Here is a 26982-nt window from a genome sequence, read left to right as displayed (position 1 = left end):
ACTCCTTTCAGAATAAGTGCTTGTGAAGATGATCATATTTCCATAGTTAATTTTGTCTGTCACTGTACCCTGAAGTAGGATTCTGGCACACAGACATACATAACTTTATTAATGTTGGGTGGTCCTAAACTGTTTGTTGGGCATCATCCAATTAATAAACACAAAGTTCTTGCAGGATTGAAGTTAATGGAACCCCTTGAAAGTAATGCTAGTTATATGAAAAGGGGCAGTGGTTTTCAGCTTCATTAGGCTTGATGTTATCGTCAAAATCTGAACTGGAGCCTAAACACAAAAGGAAATTCCCCTTTTCCCAATATATCTGTATACAAGAACCTGAAAAGAGTTGTCATGACACCATGTAAACAGTAACTGTATTTCATCCAGTCACCGTGGCTATAAATAATGGACATTGACCCCCTCCTGCTATACAAAGGACAACTGCTCTGAAGTTATTGCAGTGTAGATCCTGCCTGACCTTGCAAGCCAAGGTAATTCCCTCCTAAGATTTTAGCTTGGGGCTTTCATGGGACACATCAGGTAGCTTTGGCGCAGTAATCCCATTATGTATAGATGAGAGCAGAGGTATGCAGACTGCACAGCTTGTACGCAAGTCCTATTGTGTTGCTTGTAGGCGTCATTTCGACATTGCTTGGTCTCAGGATACGTTCTTTGTGAAACTTGTTTGGTATTTGGGACAGAAACAAAAAAAAGTATAAAACTTTGGAATGGTTAGAATAGCTAAGAGCTTATAGCCATTCATTGAAAATCACAACAAGCATACAGTATTGCAGATAATGTTTTTATTCACTTCTGGAGTCTTGGATACCTTTTGTAAGGGTCAGTTCACGAATGTCAGTTAATTAGAGATTTTCTATTGTGATGTCTAACCTATTGAGCTTTGGATTTACCCAGAATGCACTGCCCTTACCCTTGATACTTCAGAAAATATGGCTACATGTGTTGTCATATGGTTAACTAGCTCTGCTGTGTAACACCTAGCTGAAATGTATCTCAAGATCAAAAAAAAAAAAAGTTGTCCTCCTTGACAAAATCATGTTGTAGTTCTTTGTAGTCCACATTCCATTGTAGAGTCGCAACCAGAATATGGAGCCAACATTCTCCTCTGCTCACTCTATATAACAAACGTAAAAATGAATGAGGACTATTATATCTAATGGAACATCTGATATTATCAAGGATATGTGTCAACAGGACCTTTAGGAAAGGAACCAATGGCTCTGGATTTTTTGTCCCACCCAAAGCCATTGTAGACAGATTGTTTCTCTTGAACGTTCTTAAGGTTAATTGTATGGATGAAAGTAGGAGCAATCCAGTCTCGCTAGATCTGTATTTCCTGTTGTTAATCCCCACATTTTCTTTAAGCATTGATCTCACATGTCTATTGTAAATGCTGTCACAATGCCTTTTACTCAGAAGAAAGGATTAGGACATTTCACTTAGACACCGTGACTCTTCGGAACTGTCTTCGTCTGAGTATATGTTGTGGTGGGCCACTCCCTTGGTTATGTCCATTTCCAGAAAAGCATGTTGGTGCCAAAAGAATCCACAAATAAAGGAAAACGCATGTCCAGCAGGATGCTACCTTGATCCAAAATGTAGGCCAACTTCCATGTGTGAATATGGTCTCCAAAGAAGAATCCTCATAGCTGCAACCATAAAGCATAGATGAGAATGCACAGCTTGTCAAACATTAGTCACAATGATACTTAAACATTACTCACAATGAGGTGTTCCCATTGCTAGCCATCAGTGTTATGTGTGACTTCATGAACATACTAACCGCAGCAATTGTGAACTAATTGTTTTGCCCTTTGGCTACCACAGGATGAAACTAGTACATTCAGAAGGTATAGGGTTGCTGCTACTTGCAGTAGTGTTCACATCACAACAAACCAGATATAGAAGGGAAAAAATCCTTCCACCCTCCAGATAAATAATGAAACTGGGCCGCAGCCAACTCCATGTGTTCGTTTTCTCTAGGGAGGATACCATATGTTACAATCTGCCTTTGGCACATATCTGTACACAGTCCAGAAGTGTGTAGGTCTTGTGAGTCACACTATCATAAAAGAATATGACCACGTCTGACTAGCTTTTCCCATGTAAAACCCCAGTATTAAAAGTTGTTATATGTTAGTGTATATCAGGCAGACATTACTTTACCAATGTATGTGAATATCTATCATCTGAATATTATACACTAGTAAAGCCTACGGCTACGCATAACAAAATACAGCTAAAAATTGCTGCAGGTAAAATGAACATGCTACATTTTGGATTCTGCAATGCGTTTTTTTTACAGTGAGTAGATGAGACTAACTAGAATCTCAATTACTTTGCTGGGACTGTAAAACACAGCATTCTAGCGAATCCCATCCACACCTTGGGGAAAAATCTGCGTAGCAGTTTTGGAAATCGCAGTATGTCAATTATACCTACGGAAATACTGCCAATTTCCCTATAAATATAATGGAAGCAAGTGTTGCTGCCATGGTTTTTTCTACAACGCTTTTCTGCTGTGGCTTGCTACATGGGGCCTTTGCCTAAGGGTCCATGCACATGGAGTTTTTTGACACTGAATCCACCTCAGAATCCACGTGGAAAAAAAGCCTCCCGCTAGCAAAAAAAGGAACCCATTGAAGTCAATGGGAGGCTTTTTTCCACGTGGATTCTGAGGCGGATTCAGCATCAAAATCAGCACCAAATAACTGTGAATGGACCCTAAAGATGAGGCCACACCTTGTGGACACATTGTTTTGGTCATTACAGAAACACAACGGAAAAAAAACCTTGTGTTATACAGTCCAAGTAAAGTGAATGACATTTAATAAAATTTTCATCCGCACCTTGCGGCAGGTACATTTCTTTTTAGGTTAATTTCTGCAGGTGCAGCAGATACTGAGTTATTGCACCTATCTATAGGGAAGATGGATCCTGAACGACCTTGCTCTTTGACACTCCTTAGTTTATATACATTGTACAATTGTTATTATAAGTCTGCAGCTCAGGAACAGACCTGATTCAGGTAATATGTCACTGGTATCTTTTCTGGTAGTTCCGTACATAATAATCACAACGTAACATATAAACCTATAAAATGTCAGCAAGAAACATCACAGAATATTTCTCATGCCAAACCTTCTGACCTGATATGATAAATAACCCGCAATTCCCTTCGGCCTTTACTGTAGAGATTGTAATGCAATTTGAGATAAAAGAACAAAGGCCGGCTACAGTGGCACATGGTATTACACCACTTACATTCCTGGACGGCTTCCAAATCAGAACCAACAAAGGAGTACTGGGCATTAGGAGACATTATTGTAAGAAAAGTTGATCTTCTTGCTCAATCAACATGTAAGAAGAGAATGTCCAATAAGTACCATAAATGAACGTAGAAGGGCTCTCCTGGCTTCTATCTAAACATACTGTAAATCACAGCGAGTTATTTCTAAGCAGGCTCTTATGTGGCCCAGCAAGAAGCCTAAGCACCTGGGAATGTTCGGAATGCGCACCTGAACCAGTTGGTGAGCGTCATCATTACATAGAGAGAGGCGAGCACAAATACAAAGTGGAAGAAGGAGTAGCTGTAGATCACTCGCTCGTGCTCATCGTGTATGACCGTCTGTCCACCTCCAGTGTTCCCATCCCCCTCATGGTTCTTTTCACCTGTTACAGAAGGCAAACAATGACTACCAAGTCCTTCAACAGAATGTGACCTTATCTTTACATATTGCAGCTTTTATATAGAAAGCACTTTGGGAGCGTATTAATACTGAAGTGGTTCCAGTTCTAAAAATACTTTCCATAAATGAAAAGTGCAGCTGAAGAAACTTATTATGGAAATCTGTTTCCTCCTCCAATTATTAAACTATTCTTCTTCTCATCTCCTTGGAGGAGGAGGAAGGTGATGAGTTATTGCCTAATTCTGTGCCCTGATAGGTTGATACCTTGATCATAGCAGTGTTAAAATAAGTCCCTTACTCATAGTGTAGAAGATTGCAGCAGCTGCAGTGAATTGTATGTGTTTCACAGCATCTTCCTCCACCTCCCCTCTCCATAGACCATAGGCTATGGAGAGGGACTCAGTCTGATGAGTGGAGAAGGAAACATGTTTGTTTTCTTGTTTTTTTTAATAAGATATGTTCCAAAGTTTCTTCTATTTACCTTATTATTCATAACTACAAATATAATTGTGTTGAGCTGTTATACAGAGTGTAGAGTGCAGGTTCTATTTCTAGGTTAGAAGAATGTATTTGGATCTAAATATACATGAAATTAGAACATAAATGTTCATCACCTCCTTCCTCGTCCTCTTCTGGACAGCAGAAGCAGCAAGATGCTTTCTACGAAAAAGATGGAGAAAATAGGACAACATAGTAAATCCACAGATACATATGCTCTGCATTACACTCCATAATCTTCCACGTTGCAGTCAGTGTATCCCATCCTAGACCTGACGACATCTCTGTGCACTGTGTATCACTGTTCTCTTAATGCTCAATTTACCACAATAATTCTTCAGTTGGAAATGCTGATCTGAACTAGCAATGAACCTCTTAAAATCCTGAGCTTACAGAATGAATGCCCACCAGGAAGGAAATGTGAGAAAAAGTCTCTAGCCTGAGAGATAACAGGTTAGGAAGTTTCTGAATGCACCAAAATGTGTTTTTTTTTTCCAATACAGAATAATAGTTACTAACCTGGAACTCATACGTGTAGACCTTGATCATCCACATTGGACCAAACATCTCAGCCAAGTAGGAGGCCTCATTGCTGTAAACATGAAAATACACAAACATGAGTGGTCAGTACATCGATATGGATTGTATCCTGCATGTTTCAGTAAGATACTATATGTTCAAAGGAAAGGCTATGTACATATTTGCAGCGACTGTTTTGCTGCAGCATCCAATTGCATCTAAACGTAAAAAAACAATCCTGCAAACAATCACCACCTTCAGAAAATGGCCTTAGGTTTACTTATGCTTTGTGTGTCTTATTGTGATTTTATGATGTATATTGTACTGAATATGTTAATGACTTATTGCACAGTATGATGTTACACTGTCACTTTAATTGTATATTTGCTGCAGAGTCAATGCATCTACCCTGGTCTGATACTTTTAGGAAATAGGGCATTGCAATGAATCTCCAAACAGGCAGAATCTGGTTGCACACATTGGCTCTGCAGTGAGTGGTGTCCTTTCAGTGTTGCTCGAGGTACAGTCTTTGTGTTACGGAATGATGACTTGTAGTCAAGTCATATAGTGCACTTCCAGGTCAAACCTGTTGTTTCAAAAGGCCGGTTTGGTAAAACCATTATGTACCTAAAAATCCTGTTATAAGGATGTTGTTGTAGGGGTTAAGCACAAACCCCTGTCATCTCACACTGAGTCTAGTGTTCTGTTCCTACATTGTGGACTCCTGATATTGACCCTGGCAATAACCTGTGTTGTGCTGAACATCATCTACCTCAGGATATGCTGGTGACAACATGTCTTTGTGAGAAGGGTGTATTTCTTGGCTGGAATATTACTAAATGGGGATCTAGCTACGCCTGGGTACGGTGGAGTAGGGAGAGGTGAGTTAAGCCCGGAATAACACTTAGTTACACAGGCATAGTCCAAGCTGGCCATGGATCCCTGGCCCCTACAGGCTACAGCATTGGCTTCTCTTGGGAGGCCTAAAAAGGTGAGCGGAATGACAGCACACCTACATGACCTCTGCTCCATTCATACTAGAGTTCAAGGGACCTCATTCTCATGCATTTAGACATCCACCAGACACTTTGCACCTATCCTGGGGATACTGTAACATACCTTATATGCATGGTGGCTATATCTAGAGTGGTGAGAAGCTAACTATATTTGTTTTCCTGCACCAATGTATAAAAAAGTGCCTTATGAAAGTGCCTTTCAAAATATGAACCAAGCAATAGAGTGACTGCTCTGCATACAGATGGAAGCAAATAAAGAGTGCCAATGATATTCCCAGCATGAGGTTGGTATGTTAAGCCAAGATTTAGAGAATTAATATTTACACTAATTTATGAGAATATAATGAACGGCTTCCATAGAAAAACTTCATTTGCTACCAAGAATCTCCTGTTCCCATCTCTCTTTGGTAAAACAGACCATGTACTATATATTTTCACTGTACGGTACAAGGACATATTTTTTCTTTATATATTTTCACGTCAGCAAAGTGACCTTCTTAATCTTGCAGGTTTCTGCTTTGTGTCAGTCAGATGTCCCAGTATGGGCTGAGGTTTGGAAGCAGTCAGTCTAGCAGAAGGCAGATCAGCTAATGAGGAATCGTGTGAGGTCTGACGGAAGACGTTTATTGAGGCTTAGTAAATAACCAATTCCCCGCTCTGTTACTGAAGTGAAGAGAGTTTGCTGTACTCCATCACATCCTCACTATCCGGCGGCCAACCCTTTGTGCTGGTAAACAGTAAGATTGTACAATTTATGCTTTGTATTCTATTCTATAAACAATAATATAAAAATAAATTGTGCTTTTAAAGTGCGATTTATAATCTACTGAAAAATATAACCACCAGGGAAGACAAGACCAATAACTATCAATATTCAATGTCACTGTCTAATATCATGGAATAGACCAAAGATGGATTATTGTATTACAACTTCCTCAGTGCAGAAATCACAATGAGTGCCAAGTTAGAGGTTACGTTTCTTTTCTATGGTTTACAAACGATGGAGATTGTCTTGTAATCCCATGCTGGAAATCCTACAAATCAGTTTATTAATCTCACAAAATTATTTTTTACAAACATTTAACTAAAAGAGAAACTTAATCGTAAAACTGATAAAGAAAGACTGAAATACAGATTTGTACTCATTTTTTTTCACATTTTATAGTGTATTTAGGGATGTTCTCAGTTACTAAGTCTCATCTAAAAGAAACATTTATACTATGTATAGTTTGGGAGTAAATTTTGCAGTACAAATTATCCAAATTAGTCCAAACCTGTCAATCTCAAGGGTATTATGCTAGGTTCACATCTGCGTTCAGCTTTCTGTTCTAGACTGTAATGGGGTCCACTGGGTTTTCCGCCCAAAAATGTGCATTTTCAATCAGAATGGGGAACGGAATCCCTGAACGTAATCCTGGTGCAGGTGTAAATCCAGGCTTAGCCAATTTGTTAATATGTATGGGAATCTCCCCTAGTGACATTATCATAATGCACAGATGACATCACATACCATTGTCACGTGATATAAGCAGAGAAGAGGTCCTGGCACCCACATGAGTGCTGTGGCCCCTTAAAACAGATGATCAGCTAGTGTTCAGGGTATCGGTCCCTCATTTACCGCTTATTGATGACCTATCCAGATAAATATGACCAGGATCATAAAGGAGAGAACCTGTCATCATGTTTTTTTTTTGCATGTATCATTTGCTCCATGGTCCTTCTTTTGCTATTCTACGGTATGTTATAATGCACAAGCCTTTTATCTTATATTCTCAATACAACTACACACCAAGCTCTAATGTCCCACAAAGGAACCATTTATTTTACAATGCCAGGGTTTTAATCATTCCACTTATTTTATTGGGAACAGTCAGCTTTTTATGGATGACTCTTCCCACTTGTTAAGAGCAGGCGGCAGTAAAAGGCTTGGCTGCATAACAATACAACATAGTTAGAAGTATTTACAGCGCCACAGTTAGCAAATGTCCATAAGCAGGCGTGCGTTGGAGGGCAGATATCCAGAGGGCAGCTGCTGCGGCTGGCCTGTGTGTTTTGAACTCCTAATATTGTTGGCTTCATTAGAAAAGATATTTTGCATGCCTGGAGAACCAGATAATTCCCAAATGGTTCTTGTTGCTCTGTTCATGACCTTTCCACATTTCCACTCAGAGCTCAGTTAAGTATAGAAAGCGCCATTATTTATAACAGCTGGCAATGACTGCTGCCTTTATTAAGATAAGTGTAAATATTCGTACGTTTTCTCCAATGGTGGGCATCGTTTTTATTTAGCGTGCTTCCTCCCTCTCATTCCTTGTAACATCCCCATGATTGTTATCTAAGGGAAAAAATCTTAGACCTGTGGAGGTCAGAGCAGCAGATCCCAGTGGACTTCATTACTGCTATAGCACTGAACATCAACAAGTTGCCAACATTGTCAAAAAACTATTTCCTTAAATTACGAGGCTTTGATAAGAGCTGTCATTTTGTTTCACATTGTGTAAAATCATAACTCACAGTATTTACTTATCCCCTAGTATCTAAGGAATATGATGATCCCCTTGGTTAAATGGGTTGTATGTAGAAATGAACAAACTGATTTTGTTAGAATCATAATGAGCCTGAATTTTTCAAAAGTTTCTCCCATGCGGGAGAACAAATCCCACCCCATGTATGGGACCTTGATGGGACTTGGCAGCACTGTAAGTGACCGTCTGCTTCACCCCAAGTGTGAGAAGGAGCGCTATCACAGGTCCTTCCTTCCAACCGCGACCAGGCTGTATAATCTACATCAGTCCAAGCGAAGATCACTCCGCACAGAAAACTAATGATTATGACGATGACCAGGAAGTCTTCCTTCTTTCTCTTCCGTTTTTCGCTTAGCTGCTATGGACTCCTAGTATATCTTCTCTTCTCAGCATATGTGTGCCTACATCTGTATTATATTACTGTGTATTATCCTGTACCTGTATTACTATGCTGCTGTAACATGCTGAAATTTCCCCAATGTGGGATTATTAAAGGATTATCTTATCTTATCTCTTATCTTATCTTGATCAAACCCAAAACTCTTGGGGTTTGCCACCCACAAAATACTATTATATTCTGGGGGTCTGAGGCCCAGGCAAGAGGAGTAAAAACAACAGAGTTATACACACTTTGCCTCACTCCTTCTGGGCATCTAGTATATTCCTGCTGTCCTCTTTAGGCATTACACATTCAGGGTTCACCGCTGAGACCCATCACAGGACTCAACAGTGACCCTAGGCAAAATTATGTCAGTCAGGAGCCTGAAGAGAATGCCAGGGTGCCACAAGGATGCCTAGGAGAGGTGAGGCAAAATGAGGATAACTGTTGGTTATTTTTGCTCAATGGTAGATTTTGAGCAGGTTACGGTATTTTAGGTAACAAAATGCTAGATTATTTTGTGCTTGTGGAGATCAACCACCATCATAGCTGTCAATCAGCCATGTGCAGACTTGGCATTTCAGGGGATCCAAGTAAAGTTATGTTTGGGGGCCCCCTAATGCCCCATTTACTGAGCTCTAGGGTTGAGCGATCGTGTTCAGAAAAGATCGGATTCCGATCGGCGATCGAGAAAATTTCACGATCGCGATCGGAATTCCGAACACGATCTTTTTATGTGGGATCGAGATCGGTGTTCTTTTCCCACAATGCTTTGCTTAGCCTTCACACTGAGTATACACTGTATACTCATTGTGAAGGCTCCGCTGCAGTTCAATAGGAATGAATGGAAGCAGCCGGCACACAGCCTTAACCCCCTGCGTGCTGGCTGCCTCCATTCATTCGATGGGAGGCTAAACTAAACATCTCTAGTAGCTACTTACCTCCAGAGATGGCTGCTCCGGTGCCCTCCTTCTTCTTGCCTCGCTACCCTGCCTCCCAGGTTAGTGTTTAAAGTGCTAGGTAGGCGGGGCTTGTGGCTTAGGAGAGTGTGGGCGTGTACAGGGTGGGGAGACGTGACGTCTCCCCTCCCAGTACCCGCCCACACTCTCCTAACCCGCCCACACTCTCCTAACCTGGCAGGGAGGGAGCAGCGAAGGGAGAAGAGAAGTGTGGAGCGGCAGCGAGGCAAAGAAGAAGGCACCGGGCACCAGACCAGCCATCTCTGGAGGTAAGTGGACATCAGGGGTGACTAAGTAGCCAGAGGATTAAAAAAAAAATCCTCTGGCTACTTTAGTGATTCACTACACAGCGTGGATTCTAACAATTGTTAGATTCCATGCTGTATAGTGAACAGGATTGCTTTTAAAATCCGATCTCCGATTAATAAAAAATCCCATTGACTTGCATTGGGATCGGAATTGGGATCGAGATCGGGTTCGAATGAAAAATGATCGGAAATCGGATTTTAAAATCGATCCTGAAAAGTCAAGATCGGCTCAACTCTACTGAGCTCCAAACAGTATAACACCCTGTTTACTGTCTCCCACAAAATATAATGCCCCCCTCAATGGACCCCTCACAGCATAGTAAACCCTTCAATGCCACCCATACTGTATAACGGCCACTTTACTTGCCCCAACACAGTATATTGATTTATATACAAGTCCTGGCACAGTATAACTCCCCCTTTACGGGGAGGATCCGGAGAGATAGCTATTAAACAAGCATATGGCCAGATTACAAAACAGTGATATCACAACCAAAGTGTACTCCGTATAAACTACACCCATTGAGAAGGCTAGCTTGCCATGGGCACACAGATGTGGGTCATGTGAGGTTTCATAAAGTAAAAATAAGGTGAAATGTAGATATTACCTATGTATGAAGATTAACACTTGTGCTGTCTTGTTTGGAACATTAGAAAATGACTCATAGACATGTAAGGAACACAATGTAGTAAATCATCTCCAAAATATGTTTACATCACTTCTGTTTTCTCCTATCTCTTAATCTTCACCCATTATCACCAGATGAGAGACATTTTTATGTATAGTCTATTAGTTTTTAATGAAACAGTTCTTCTACTAGGACAGTCTTTACAACAAGAACAGAATGTGAACTATATCACACTTCTACATTAACAAATAAAATAGTAACAAAATGACACCAAAAAGTCATTGACACAAGGTAGATAATACGCAGATAATGATTCTCTGGCAGCGCTTTAACCCATCCCTGCCCAATGTAACCCATACATGCTCAGCTGTACATTACTGTCCTGTTCTTTTAGGAGATTGTCACTGAGCTAGGATGTGCTGTCATTTCACTGAATGATGCATATAGGGAACGTTATTTGGAGGGGATGGGGGTATCAGTCAGGAAAGTGATTGTCCATGACGTAAAACACATATTGCCTTGCTACTCAGTTCACACATTATGTCAAACCCAAGTTAAACATGTCCAAAGAAGTTGTCGTGAGGGTACTACTCTACCTGGTTTACCCTATGAATAAGACATCACCTTACTCAAAAGGGGTACAAAGAGCTACCACTACAAAAAAATGAACAACCCCTCCCAGCAACTAGCCGTTATGGATGGCCGCTAAAAAATGATATAGATCTAGACCTTTAATAAAAGTTCATTCATTTACTCACTTGTATGACAGTGAATATTTTGTAACACACCATAGCACAAAACTTGCACAATGACCATTTATTTACCAGCTGCTACATTTGTATATCTCCCATGTTGTCTACTGGGGAGTACGACAATGAAAGGTCAGGCACAGCTTATGATATAACGAAGGGTTAATGCAATAACTAGCCCATAAGTGCCTAGGCAAATAGCACAGAATACATATGGATAAAGGTTAGCATCCAGGGGGTCGTTAAATAAACTAGAAAGGCCAGCACCACTTCAATGCTAGGGTAAATTATGTGGAGGGTTTTTAGGAGTCATATTGTACCCCAAAACTAAATTTTAATTTAACATAATTATTATTTACATTTTTGTTTCATTGTACTCATGCTGATAGATAAAGCATATAGCATATTTTATACATACCAAGCAAACAAGACGCAGATGTACATAATGCAGGCTCCAATAATAGCAATGGATGTATCTTCTGTCTGTAGCCCTTCTCTGCTGATGCTTGGGAAACACACCGTGATATTCTGTCCTCTGTACTGAACTGCAGGGAAAACATACAGTATAGAAAAAAATTGACAAGTGACACTTTAAGTGCACATGCATAGAAAACAACAATGTTCCAATTTGTATTAGGCATAGAAAGGTAACATACCATTTATATACTGCAGACAAAATCTAAGCATCAAACATACCATGTTTTACTATGAGTATAAATAGTATTTTGGACTTTTGAGTATATATTTATTTGTGCACATATGTGTGCACAAATAAATGTATACTCAAAAATCCAAAATAATATTTATACCCATAGTAAATTGGCAGGGGAAGGTGATATTTTAGCGGTTCTTTCTACAGGGGACGGTTCAGGTCTTCTATATGGCCCTTAACCATATTGTATGTATCTAAGTTTGTATGTGTTGTGTATTTGGTTTGTATTATTTATTTGCTTATGAAAATGAGGGTTTCTCCATTAAATGTAGTTTGATCATATACTATATACAGTATAGTCTATATCAACCAAAGACCTCACGTTTGGAATTATGGAGAATGCCAAGTTAAGCAATCTGAACACAATGACCTTCACTCTACTTTACTAGTACAAGGATGGAGCAGGAGATGACACTGCACAGATCGTGGGCATCAGGCAGGGTCTAATCTACTAAACAAGTTATCATATCCAATCCTCGTCGTTAGAGAAGTTTATATCTTTATAAGAGATGGAGTACCATGAAGTGGTGGGAAAACCATCACACACTGCAGGTTTTCAAGGAGAAAATTATAGAAATTGATATGTTAACAGATTAAAAAATGGTAACAAACAAACCAATGGAGAAACCATACAAAAAGAAAATAATAAAGAGGAAAGAGTAGCCCAAAGCAAGGAAATGAATAGGACTGTTTTGTGGATTGTGAGCTTGTCCTGTGAAAGGATGGCCACGTTTCAGTATAACGTGTTGACAATTACTTTTTGATCTATCTGGGAGACTGATATAAAACCCCCACAGTGAACACAATCCCCATTACACAAAGAATAGGGGCTGGAGAAGTCATTGTCATCTCATACTGACACATATAAACAGGCTGACAGCATTACAATACAAAAGTTCAACCAAGGACTTGGCAAGTGTATGAAACCACAATTAATCCTTGTCCCCACAGGGCAACAGCAGTGCAATAGTTAACTGCATCACTATCATAGGTTTGCTATGATTTTATCAGATTTTTCTCTTTAAAGGGATCTTTTAATGCAATTGATGCTATGTAATGTCCTGTATGAACATGGCCTTATTGCAAGTGGAATATTGTTATCTAAGCTGTATCATTGGATTTTTGTTAGATTTAGATTTCCACTGACCTCTTTCTGGAGGCCGACTGGACAGGGCTGAAAATGTAAGGTAAGTGACATAGCAGCTAATGATCGAGGCTTGCAGCAATCCAGACCTTGGCTGCTCTGCAAAATAAAAAATGAAAATTATATCCTTATTCATGTGAAGGAAATGAGAAAAATAATCATTGTTGTAAACTAGTCTAGAAGTATGTTGTATCATTCCAATAGATGGTATCATTGCTTCTAAACCAGGAAATATTCTGGCAGTAGCAGCAGGGGATGCAACATCAAACAGATGGATACTCTGAGCCCCTTTGGTACAAATGTCAAGATACGAGAATACCATTCACATGCTAAGTAGACAAAGTCATGACCTCACATGGCCTCACTATATGATTTGTGCCAATGGGATTACTGCAAGGGATGCTGAGCGCTGTGGGCTCTTATAGGATTTGGAAGAATAGTTTAAGCATAAATCCAGTTTGTTTATTTCTTTGCAGATCACAGGGCAAGAAGTTATCAGACTGACCCAAACAGCGGGATATCTGCGGCTATCAATCGCACTGCTGAGAAAGAACACAGATTGTCATTTAGAATTAATAGGATCTCAGGCATAAACATAAAGCGGCAGCGCTGCTCATAACAGGCAGGCAGATTTCATTGTTTTTTTTTTTCCAGATCAGACTTTAAAATGAAAGATTTGTTGCAGGAAGTCCAGAGCAAGGAGTTTTATATGTTTTCCATATAAAATATTGCACAAGTAAATTACATATGAAGGAAACCTGTCAGCTAAGTTAGGGGCACTAAACCACCCACAGGTCCTTATAGGATTGTGGTTTAGTGTTCCAAATATCCTTATAGTATTCCTGTCAGTATCTGGGGTCAGAGCCACCTTAACCATAGGGCAAATGGTGCACCAGGCCCTATAGTAGCAGAGGCCCCATCTCAAATGTGCTCCCAATGTTCTGAACAGTGGATCGAGGCCTTTCAGATTCCAATTTATCTACTGATGAGTTGAATATAATGGTGAAGCAGAGACCCGTCCAATCCCTGCTTCACCATTTGGTATCACTGACATCGCACTTGCTGCTCCCTGAGGCCTAAAGGACCAGCGACAGAAGGAGATGGGAAATGGCATTATTTTATTTTTTTATTTTAAACATTGTACTGGGGGCAACTGGAGGGTGATATAAAATTGTAGGGGCAACCAAGAGGGGGGCATGATATTGTGGGCACACCAGGAGAGGGACTTTATACTGTGGGTGCAACTCTATGGGGGCCTTATACTGTGAGGGTAACTGAAGGAGGCCAGAGGCCACAGACAAGGACATGTTAAAGGGGCTCTATCAGCAAAATTATGCTGTATGAGCCCCTCTAAAAAGGCTATTCAGGCACCGCTAATTTAATTTTAAACCCCCCTCCCGTTTTAAAATAAAAGTATAAAAACATATATGTAAATCATACCTGAACGTGCACGCTGGGCAGTCGTGCACGATCCGACTTCATCTTCAGTCCCTCCTTCCTCTTCTTTCTTCTTCCAGCGACGTCCTCCTGTTCTGGACAGAAGATACATCAGCCAGGACAGGAGGACGTCGCTGGAAGAAGAAAGAAGAGGAAGGAGGGACCGAAGATGACGTCGGATAGTGCACGACTGCCCAGCGTGTACGTTCAGATATGATTTACATATATGTTTTTATAGTTTTATTTTAAAACGGGTGGGGGGTTTAAAATAAGATTAGCTGTGCCTGAATAGCCTTTTTAAAGGCTATTCACACATATGTAGGGCTCATACAGCATAATTTTTCTGATAGAGCCTCTTTAATGTCTGAGAGGTCACTGGGAGGGGACAGGTTAATGTGTGATGGGCCAATATATTATAAGGGGCATTTAACTGTGTATAGGGCCACTAAGAGGACATTAGAATATTTGTGGGTCAGGTAAGTGGTGGTGATAGGGGGGCCACTTATGAAACCTTTAGACTAGGCCCATCCCTGTGTTAAAACGACCCAGTCCAGGATGTTTCATAAAAAGAGTTACTACTCAGCAAGAGGTGGTTGTGTTGAATGCCCAATTCTCCTTTGAAGTCAGTGCAGTACACTTTAGCTCTGCTTCATATGCATAGTGACCTGGCTTCATTGGAGAATTGCACATGTGGTGGGAGTACTCTTCTTCTGGGGAGTATAGTTTTTTTTATTATTTTAAAACATCCTTCACATGGACAGGCATACTATAGGCATATCTTGGACCCTAAAGAATTACCCTACAGACTTAGGGTGAGTTCACACGGAGTAAAGTGCCGTGTGATGTGGCACGTATACGCCGCAAAATCACGGCCGCAAAATAGCGCTGCGTATACGATCCCGGCTCCCATTGAAATCAATACGTGCCACATCACGTTTACTCCGTGTGAACTCACCCTTATAGTGTCTCAACTGCACTTGATCCTTTTACATAACATTGTATTTACAACCATACATACTATAAAAGCAGTTACAATCCCATCTTGAGTTTGAACCCAAATGCCCAATCCTTATCTCACTTGGCCAATAACTATTTAATGTGTATGGCCACTTCAAGGCTAGGTTCGTATCTGTTTGAGACTTGGCAGATTCTGTGAAAAAACCCACATAATCTTTTTTTTCTATTAAAATGACAGACACCATAACAAAACTCGATGTCCAAATTTTAGCATTAATATATCCATTATATGATGGATCCAGCACTGCATTATTTATGGTGTTTCTGTGATGGAACAGACAAACATAAAAGTACAGATGTGAACCGAGCCTGAGTAATGTGTTTTTTACTCCTTGTTATTACAAGACAAGCTACCAAGTAGCCAGACACCCTGCTATATACTGTACTTACTGAGCTGTACACATGGGGTGATGGAGATGAATGACATGATTATACACAAGCTGATATTAATGCTTATTAGTCCTTTGTTCAGGAGACAGCCAGCTGGATGGGTAAAAAATGTATATAGGAAATAGAAGGCCAGGGAGGCGATGGTATAGAAGAGTAAGGTGGCCACCAGGACAGCTAAATACCAGCGCTTGTCTTTAGCTGCACCAGTCAGCCTGTGGAGAGAGAAACAGATAGCGTTTAATGGTAATACTATAATGTATGTATCTCTTTGCTATTTTTGTATCCTGACAATAGGTGGTGCCACTGAGCATGTCCCCCATTAGAGGGAAATGCAATTTTACACGTTTCTCTATTTTGATCATTGATAGATTTGATATACAGTAGATATACCATTACATCTTATATAAATTAGCACTACTGACATGGATTTGCAAGTTAATGTCCTCTGTCTGACCACTACCCAAAAACACATTGACAAGTTATTTCGCCAATCTGTTCCTCATCTGTACATATAAATATATGCAATATGATAAATACAAGAACATTATAGTAATAGGATAAAGAAACACTGATTTCAGAGGCAAACACATAATCCTGTAAATATGGAGATGTAGCTGGTACTCCTGAAAGCAAAAAGCGCAGCTCTCACCGACACTGTCTATACTGCCCCCTGGTGGTGACATCATCTGCATACATAGACCTAATCACTTCTACTGTTCTTGCTATTAGCAGCAGAAATCATGTTAAAATTTACTATATGAGCAGAATAAAATCTTACCAATTCTTATTCCATGTGTGAGCAAATGCTGTTATCAGTATCAGCTGGATGAGGACAAAAGCAAACCCACCACATACGCCAACATAATGCCATACTGCAAAGACAGATGCCAAGAGTCAGAGAGTCATTCAAGTATGGAGTCAATTCCAATAGTACATTTAAGGGATATATACCAATATAGATGTATATTATGTGTATGAAAAGATATATTAAAATAAATACATCAGTAACATAAAATATCTTAATAGCTGTGATAGAAATAAAGTGTTTTCCCCTTGTGAATCGCTGTCTCCATTGCTGAGAAATGTTTGTCAATATGCTAATGAGCTATTTGGCGCTATGAGCGTGCTGGCACTTCCTTCTTTTGCAACAACATCAATGCTCTTATTGCTCCAAATTGTTCATTTGCAATATTGATAATAATAGCAATTAGCAACAGAGGCAATAATAGAGATTCACAGGCGAAAACACTGTTTAATTCAGATGACTCCAACCTATCTATCTGTGGAGCACACTCCCATTAACAAAGGTATATTGTTTTTCAGTATATTCTTCTCTATGTGGTCACTTCTATATGCATATCCAGCAAATCAAACAGCCCTGCAGATAAATAGGTTAGGAGCAGTGAGAGTGTTGCTGTTGCTCCAAAGAGTTCATTGGCATATTGACAATAAAATCTCAGCAACGGAGGCACAATTCACTCAGTAAAAACACTGATAGGCTGTATTCACACTGAGTAACGCTGGCGTTTTTTGTGCTTATTTTTGCACATAGCGCCGCGTTAACGCCACGTAGCACCGCGTTAACGCCACGTATATGCCGCGTTAACGCCGGGCAACGCCACCGCAAAATAGCGCAGCGTTAACGCGGCGTTAACACAGCGCTATGTGCAAAAATAAGCACAAAAAACGCCAGCGTTACTCAGTGTGAATACAGCCTTAGAGTCAGATGACCCTAACTTTATCTATATGATGACAGTCTCCCTTTAAAGGTAATTGATACCGATGACCTACCACAGGATAGAACAGCAGTATCAGAGCAGTCGGGGTCTGACATTGAGACTTCATCTCGTTCAGGTTTTTTGGCCGCGAAGTAGCCATATACTAGCTATATGGCTGGAAGCAAACCTGCTTATATACCCTTCAAGTGTATGTGAGTGCAGCTGCAGTTCCAGGCACCACACTACAGTGTTCGGAGCGCCATAAACTGTATAGGGCTTCCAGTCCGTACAGTGTAGCAGTGGCGACAAAAGATTAGGGATATAAAATCCCAAAAGGGTTGAAGTTTTCAGCATATACAAAGAATATTGTAAAACAACATCTTTTATATTGAAAAAATTTCATTGTTTAAAAGTTATATGACCTATAAAGACAACACACAAAACACCAATAATTCAAAAGAAATGGACAGCCCACAAAACGGGTACAACACTGTCAGATCACAAAAATACATGTACGTCATAACACTGAGATATTATTTATTACCCACACAAGTGTATGGGCACATATACATGTCTAGATATATATCATCTCCCACCTGAAATATATAGATATAATCAGTCAGGAAGGAAAAAATCTCAGTGCAAGAAAAATATACTATCAAAAAGATACCAAAGAGTAAGGGAGACCCAGTTTGATCATGTGAAATAAATACTACATGTATTCAACCATAACCATAGGTGGCATGCCTAAGTAAACCTAAATAGGAAAGTATGAGGAGTAAATACTCAGTATAGGTTGGCAAAAAGCCCAAAAGACATGCCTACAGGGAAAAAATGGATCCCTTACCCATATTAGAGTGATCCGCAGGAGCCCGTGGTTGTGGGGAGTCCCAACCCGACACGCATTTCGGTCTTCTTCCGGCCTTCTTCCACCCCCGGAAGAAGGCCGGTCACACGGCTGTGATCTGACAGTGTTGTACCCGTTTTGTGGGCAGTCCATTTCTTTTGAATTATTGGTGTTTTGTGTGTTGTCTTTATATGTCATATAACTTTTAAACAATGGAATTTTTTCAATAATAAAAGATGTTGTTTTACAATATTCTTTGTATATGCTGAATACTTCAACCCTTTTGGGATTTTATATCCCTAATCTTTTGTCGATACGCATTTTTTTCTGGTTGAAGTATGCTTTCTATGATTGGGCTGACTAGTGGGAGGTATTTACATATATTTGACTAATCTTGAACTCCCTTGTGCTATGCTTGTTCAGTGTAGCAGTGGCATCTGGAACTGTAAGCCTGCACTCTTTCACTTGAACTGAAGCCAAAACACCTCATTGAGGCTGGGGCTGGGTGTTGGACCCCGACCGATCTGGTACTAATGACTTATCCAGTGAATAGGTCATTAGCGTCAATTACCTTCAGATCCTGGACAACCTCTTTAAATTTGTAGGTTCATGAGAGTTGCAGTAAAATATCTTATATCTAAAATATGCTAGTTAGGCCTTTGGTGCACTTAGCGTGCACATCCCAGCCGTTCTCGCCCCTCCCATCTTGTGCCAGGACCATCCTCTGCAGTAGGAGTTGAAAATCTCAGTGATCTTACGAGAAGCAGAGATGCTTCACAGGCTAGGAACCTGATCAACGCCCATTGCATAGGGTACTGCTGGCACGAAACAGGAGGGGTTAGAGCAGCCAAAGCGATGCTCCAGGAGCTGAGGTTCACACGTCTAGTGCACCTAAGGGCTAATTAGTATATCATATATTAACATCTTCAAGTGTATTTTGCCACAAATCTTGTGAACAAACTTAATAAAAGCACATTTTTTTCAATGTACTCTGCACCTTGGTGGGGCCCTTCAATATGCTTAGGATAGGTCATAGACTTCCTTAAAAGAGACACAGGACATACAACCAAGTATGTGGCAGTAGTTATTAGAAAATCAACCAAAATGATCTCCATAATAAAACAATACTATGCCAGTTTTAGGTGAGCATAAGAAATCTCTATGATGCTGTCATTTTGGGTTATTGACCCTGAGGTCAGGCTGAGATGTGAAGCAGTAATATGGGTGCAAAAAAGGGATTGTGTGAAACTAGTCTAAGTCCTCGTTCACATCAGCACTTGAATTCCGTTGGGGGAGTCCACATGGGGACCCCCTGAATGGAATACCAAACGCAAGTGCAAGCGCTGTGCTGTAAAAGCACACGGATCCCCATAGACTATAATGGGATCCGTGTGCTTGCCGCGAGATCTCCGCCGTGGGCAGTACGCGGCAAGCACACGGATCCCATTATAGTCTATGGGGATCCGTGTGCTTTTACAGCACAGCGCTTGCAATTGCGGACTCCCCCAGACGGAATTCAAATGCTGATGTGAACTAAGCATGGGTTTAAGGCCAAAAATAGTGAATCGTAGCTATATAAAGAATGCTTGCATTTTTCACGGTGCTAATTTTTGCCTTCCCACTCCTTATAAGTCTATAGGGAAATACAGCCTTCCTTCAGTAAAAGTATACGTTTTTGATAATGCTACTTTCCACAGAGTTTTTTTTTAATGTTTGGAAGAGGTTAAATGAAATCTCCTTGAGACTATAAAACACTACATTTTTTTCTGTAGTGTTTCTGCATGTGGTCTCGGCCTCATGATAACTTTGCATTAAGAATTTTTGTACCTATCCTCTACCCTTTGCTATTTTGTTGCAGCTTTAGGCCTTATTCACACAAGGCTCATGTCCCAGGATGTGTTATAATAATGTTGTATTTGTTTCTTTAGAATTCCATCTCTTTTTTTCTCTCATTGACATGTCATCACCAGTACAGATAATATTTCACACTGTACAGATATACATTTAAATTACTCGGGCATGTTTTTACACAGTGAGTGATGCCATCTCTCAGTTTGACAGACTGCCAGGGAGACCGGAGATAGAATCGGGAGGTTCCTCTGGGCAATTGAGTGAGAGCGCTCACTGACAGCTTATATGGATGACCGGAGATAGCTGGCAGCTGCTTTTTGCCCATGTATCTGATTTTCAAGGGTTCAGAATGAATTAATGTAACATCTATATTTTTGAAACCATTCTTCCTTTGTAGCATTTTTTCCACAACTAACTAAAACTTTTGCACAGTACTGTATAGAGCAATATTGTTGATATCTCTTACCTCGTATAAAAGAATCGCTGGGGATAAAGAACGCAGCCACACACATTCCAATTAATATCAGCAACTTCAGACACCAAAACCTACAAACATAATACAAAAGTAATGACAATCAATAACGTTTCATCTTAGAGCTATAAAATGTATTTTTATATGATGACCAACTCCTTAAATGGTCACTAACTTTTCAGACAACTTAGAGCATGTGATTCTGGGCCAAAATGTAATGTATTTAATGAATATATTTCCGTTCTAGCTAATTTGCAGTTCACTTCTTTGTTACCAGAGAAGTTTGTCCATAGATATTGTTATTCCGTCTTGCTTATCCTATAACCTTGGAAGGGGCAACTCTTTTCTATCTTCACACGGTGATTGAAGCAGGGAGGGGGTGATTCTCCTCACTGCCTGACTCACATGTCTGCAAACTGTTTCTCTGTACTAAGGTTTGAAGATTCTGCAAATCTCACAGCTTACAATGTAAGAAAAGTCTTCTATGTACTTGTATCTGCTTCTGGCTGCTTGTCTGATTACAGATGGGAAATTATTCACTGACAGAAAGCAGTTTCCTGACTATACACATAGATTTTATTTTATTGTGTTTTAGCTGCTTGGCTGCATGTGTTTGCTCTGTATTTACAGTCCAGTGTTCCTGAGTCTCCTGGTAATTTGGGCCATTCTCAGCCATTTGTTTGCTGTTGTACAGTTACTCCTGGCAAAATGGCATAACAGTATTAGTAATGAACAGGCAAGGGGTAAGACTTATTATTATTGTACACTCCCACAGCCTGACAGACAAAATTTAAATGCATTTTAGCATAATGTGATTATTAGCAGCAGAAAAACTTTATACAGTTATAGAATAGACTTCCCAGCAAGGCCCTACATATATTTCAACTTTTCATGAAAACTATTTTTTTATTTTATTTATTACCCGCTCTTATTTATTATGTGTAAATAAATATGCAGGACTGAAAGGGTTAACAGAGGGAAGGAATGTATCAGTTTTAAAGATATTGCACATTTATTACAATTCATGGGGCCAAAACTCATCGGATTTATGATATTGTATTAAACTTTACCCATTGTGAACCATGGCTCTGAACTCTTGTGTAGACTTCACATTGATGAGGAAAATGGACTGAATAAAATAGAAAGATGCCGTGCCAAAGCAGACGCGGTAAACGGCAGTATACCCAACAAGAATGTCACAGTCATTACCACCAGGCAAACGATTGCACAGGAAAGAAATCCAAGGCACCTGTCATTGAAAGGAGGCAAAACATAGTCAGAAGAGGCAGAATCAGAGTTGTCAGATGTGTCAGCAACTGGCAGCAATGGAGAGAAGCTCATTGTAACACCACAAGTTACTTTAGTCTGACCCCATGGTATCGTGACAAGCTTTTCAGTTCCTTTTATCCGTATCAGCTGTTGCATGTATCTGCACACTGCACTAGCCATATATCACACTCGCTCCTCAGTCTTCTACAGTATTACAGTCTAGTTCATTCTATCTCATAAGGCTACAGTCCCACTGAAAATAGACCAATAGCAGATCACATACCTGAGAAAACTGGTAAAAAGAAATTTTCAATCATGTTCACTTGACTAATTTTATGATGACATTTATATTTCTGTAATATTCTACAATGCTGTAACTCATACCTGACTGTTCTCAGTGAGGATTTTGATGACTTGAATTTTTATATTTATTCAAACAAAAATTGTCTATGTAAGGTAAAAACTTTTCCAACCATTTTACAATGCCAGTATACCTAGTAGCAGTGTGCCACATATCCAACAAGCGAAATACCACATTTTGTAATGCAAATTTCTCAGTACGGCTTGTACAGGCAAAACCCATAATAACATGTTTCACCTGTACAAGATTCATGGTCAAAAATTGTATTAACAACTTTGCAGTCGCAGGGGTTGTGCCATTAATACAAATGACTATAATATGCATTTTAGAATAGACCCTATCTACAGTGAGCAAAGTGATCCTGGCTATAAATACTATGACACAGAAGGTGTATGAGAAATGAGGGGGACAACAGATGCCATGGGGAAGGTGGCTAGATTATCAGGGTTTGGCATCCAATGAATTGTTAAGATGTAGGATATTTAATTTTGTGGATTTGCTTTCAGGGAGATCTTGACCTTTTTGGATTCTTGAGGAGGGGGGAGTTGTCTCCTCTGATACAATGACTCCACTGGGACAGCTTAATTATGGACATACTTAGATGGTATGACAAGCTTTGTATAGGTTGGGGGTTGTTGGGGGGGGGGGTGTTAACTAGAGGCCTCATTCTGTTTAGTTTTGTACCTTTTGTTGCACTTATGTTCCTTTCATTGTGTTTGTATAAGTTTGAAGTGACTCAATAAGCGTTACTTGGATTTAAAGAAAGCTTCTGCTTTAACCTCAATAAAAGAAATAGGGATATTATTTAGGCTGGACATAGACTTTCTTTCTGCTTCTAAGAGAAGAACCCAGTATGGGCAACAGTTTATAAGAGTCAAAGATAGATGTACCAATACAAACTCCTATCAGTGATGATAAAGCCATTAGATACGCACCTCACCACTCACTACTGAAAGAAAGCCTATGTCAAGACCACATGATATGCCTAGTTTTTTTAATCGAGGTCGTTTATAACTAACAAAGCCTCACTGCAATATTACGGTGAGGAAACTTTTTTTAATTCTTTAAAAAGTTATTCTAAAATACATATTCAGGTTAGTTATTGCCATTTGTATTGATGGCACAACCCCGATAAACTAAAAGAGCAGCAGAAAATGTTTAGGGAATGTAAAAAATGCTGCTTTTCAGGTTTACTGCACTAACAACTTCCAGGGTCAGGTTGCAATGTTATACACAATATTATACTGTGTCACAGCGCCCAGAGCTGAAGAAGGAGCCCAAGAGCAAGGAGGGTAATTTTTCTGGTCTGCATTTTAGAGGTCTGAGTAAATTAAGGTACTTATACTTATACTTGTCCCAGACATCATATGGGCCGGGCCTGCGTCATTATGCGTTGCGATGCAGGTCCGGTTCACATGACGTCTGGTTCATCATTGAACATGGTTGATATCAGCAGGGAGTGCGCCGGAGACAGGGAGAGGTAAATAACATAGTTTTTTATGTTTGTATCCTCTCCTGGGTCTCTGATCATGTCAAATGTTCGCCTTGGAGCCTAGCCATTCCTAGTTACGCCACTGCCTGAAACCCCCATTGCTACAGAGAAAGTCCTATACTCACATGTTCCTTGACGGTTTCTGACACCTTTCTGGAAAGCATGAGGCAGCAGACGGTGGAGGCTAGGATGTGGAAGAATGTGTATAGCAGTCTGGTACCAGTAGATACCTTGATGCTAGGAAAGCATGCACAACATAAAGAGCATGGAGAAGGCCCACAGCAGCAACATATCTGGAAAAACATACAAAGTAAAGAAAGACAACACAGAAAGAAACATTAGAGAAGGAAGATGTGGCTAGAGAATACATTACATTGTTCTAAGGCTATAATGTGAGGCGCCTACATACCTCATATTTATAAAGACTATCAGTGTGAACTACTTGGCTAATGTACAAGATCAAGATGCTACCAGATCAAAAGTCAGAAGTCAATCAATGCCTATATGCAAGGAGTGTATCACCCACAAAATGTCTTTATACACAAAAAACTAGGGCAAAAAAGGGGCAGAACTACATGAATATTTCTACTGTGCCTGAATCAGGCAAACTGCCATAAACATCACAAAAATTGTAAAAAAAATGTTGTACTTTATTAAATTTGACACATTAAAAATACACAATAATGAATGTACAGGGGATAGTACAAACCATATAATACATGGAGGTTAAGTTGCAATACTGCATCAAAGGCTGTAGGTATAACTCATGTTACATATATATATCAGATGTCATAGTATATCTGTGCATCTGAACAGCACTTCATTAGTTTAAACATGGTTTACATAGAGTATATACACATACATAGAATTAAGATCATGCAGGGTTACATTTACCTATAAGTAGACCTCCATGTACATGAACGCGCCCCGACGCGCGTTTCGCCACTGCCGTGGCTTCGTCAGGGGGAAAAAAGATGATCTTTTTTCATCATCAAACATCATCTTTTTTCCCCCTGACGAAGCCACGGTAGTGGCGAAACGCGCGTCGGGGCGCGTTCATGTACATGGAGGTCTACTTATAGGTAAATGTAACCCTGCATGATCTTAATTCTATGTATGTGTATATACTCTATGTAAACCATGTTTAAACTAATGAAGTGCTGTTCAGATGCACAGATATACTATGACATCTGATATATATATGTAACATGAGTTATACCTACAGCCTTTGATGCAGTATTGCAACTTAACCTCCATGTATTATATGGTTTGTACTATCCCCTGTACATTCATTATTGTGTATTTTTAATGTGTCAAATTTAATAAAGTACAACATTTTTTTTAAATTTTTGTGATGTTTATGGCAGTTCGCCTGATTCAGGCACAGTAGAAACCACAAAATGTCTTGTAAACCAGTGCCACGTGTCACTTTCACAGTAATGCCTATTTAATCCATGACAACACAAGTCTCTTAAAGAATTATAGAAAAAAGTATAGGAATTTTATTTGGAGAGTATTGGATTTGTACAATTTATCTTGTATTCACTCGAGAAAATTATGGACCCATGGCTAACTCACCATGCAAAGTAGTGGCATGACGTGGGGGGCGGGGGGCTCATCTTTGAGATGGGAATACCCATTTAATAGTCAGCATAGTGAATGATTACAACATTGGGAAAACTAATTGTTGACTTAGGAGTTCTTAGCTTAGGAAAGTTGAGAAGTAGTGACTTGAAAATATAAAGGGCTGAGTCCAGGTATACAGTATGTTAGCCTTAGGCAAAAGAATCCCAATGGGCTCTTGTCTATGCCAAGAACCAAAATATCCTCCTATCAAGAAAATACTCTGCCAAAACAATTTACAATTATGTACATTTAGGTCCAGAAATATTTGGACAGTGACACAAGTTTTATCATTTTAGTTGTTTACCATAACATTTAATATACAGTTATATAATGGCAGAAAAATAGTACAAAACAACCTAAAATGGTGTTGGTGTTTTTAGTGCTTGCACAGTCGTGTATAGCCTACCGCTTACTTTTACACTTTCTGTGGTTTTCAATAAAAGTGTATTTATACATTTGTGAATTGTCTTAGCTGCGTATTTTCTTGGTATGATGTCTTTCTTTTCTTAAATAAAAAAGAATAGTTACAGTATCTGTCCTATTTCTGCTAAGTGACCAAGAATCAAAATTTCATCCATCAAGAATTCTGCTTATACAGTACTATTTTAGAAGAAGACATATTGTCTCAAAAATCTCACCTGGTAGGAGACAGAATTGATGAGATCCTTGCACAGTTTGTTCCTCCTCAGGGCCTTCCGAACAGCCATTTCATCCATCAGCCTCATAATTGCTACTGACGGATGTCTGCTCTCTACAATCTAAAGATCTTCACCTTACACAATAACATCTTCCACATCTTGATAGCTTGGTTGTAGCAGCTAGGTGTCCTACAGAATAAGATGTATTTGAAGTATTTTGTCTTCTTTAGTAAAACATGAAGTCCTTGCTTGGCTGAAAGGATGTTTAGTGACTATTGATTGTAGATATTCTTCCAGGTTTATTGTGCCCCAGGATGGACATCAGAATAAGGTTGTGTGGTTTTGATTTTTTCATAGTGACATGTCTTGACACAGATCCCCATTAACAGGTCAGCTCCCTTCGCAATATGTCAGGATCCCCGAGAAAGAGAAATGCTGAAGTGCTGATGTGTCACTAAGAGCTCCGACACCGTTTCTGTCATTTCTTCATTGATATGATCATTCATTTTTACCGTCTTGTAGAGCCATGCTGGCAGTTATCACCCTATAAGTAATGCTATAAAACAGGGTCTGATTGACAGGATAAAGTCCGTGACCGTCTTACCATCTGCACAGGTTGGGGGAGGGCTATGAAAGGCTCAGTACATTAAATAGGATTTGTTTAAAGCCAGTTAGTTACATTTCAAAATGACTATCCAGGCAATGCAATGGCCGCTAAG

The 26982-nt window shown here is 39.7% G+C and overlaps 1 protein-coding gene across 1 annotated transcript; it reads right to left on the bottom strand.

Annotated features, from left to right (window-relative positions):
- SERINC4 (serine incorporator 4) lies at positions 1-26982 on the bottom strand. The gene is made up of 12 exons (XM_075273398.1): positions 26264-26982; positions 24125-24292; positions 21948-22126; positions 20872-20951; positions 16768-16861; positions 15990-16201; positions 13149-13244; positions 11708-11834; positions 4725-4797; positions 4322-4367; positions 3537-3690; positions 1-1667 (listed from the first exon to the last, which is right to left on the bottom strand). The coding sequence occupies exons 1-12, from the start codon at positions 26348-26350 to the stop codon at positions 1454-1456; spliced, it is 1530 nt and encodes a 509-aa protein (XP_075129499.1). The 5' UTR covers positions 26351-26982; the 3' UTR covers positions 1-1453.

Source organism: Leptodactylus fuscus, chromosome 5 (genome assembly GCF_031893055.1).
Source record: "Leptodactylus fuscus isolate aLepFus1 chromosome 5, aLepFus1.hap2, whole genome shotgun sequence".
Lineage (NCBI taxonomy): Eukaryota > Metazoa > Chordata > Amphibia > Anura > Leptodactylidae > Leptodactylus > Leptodactylus fuscus.
This window is presented reverse-complemented; position numbering and strand designations above follow the sequence as displayed.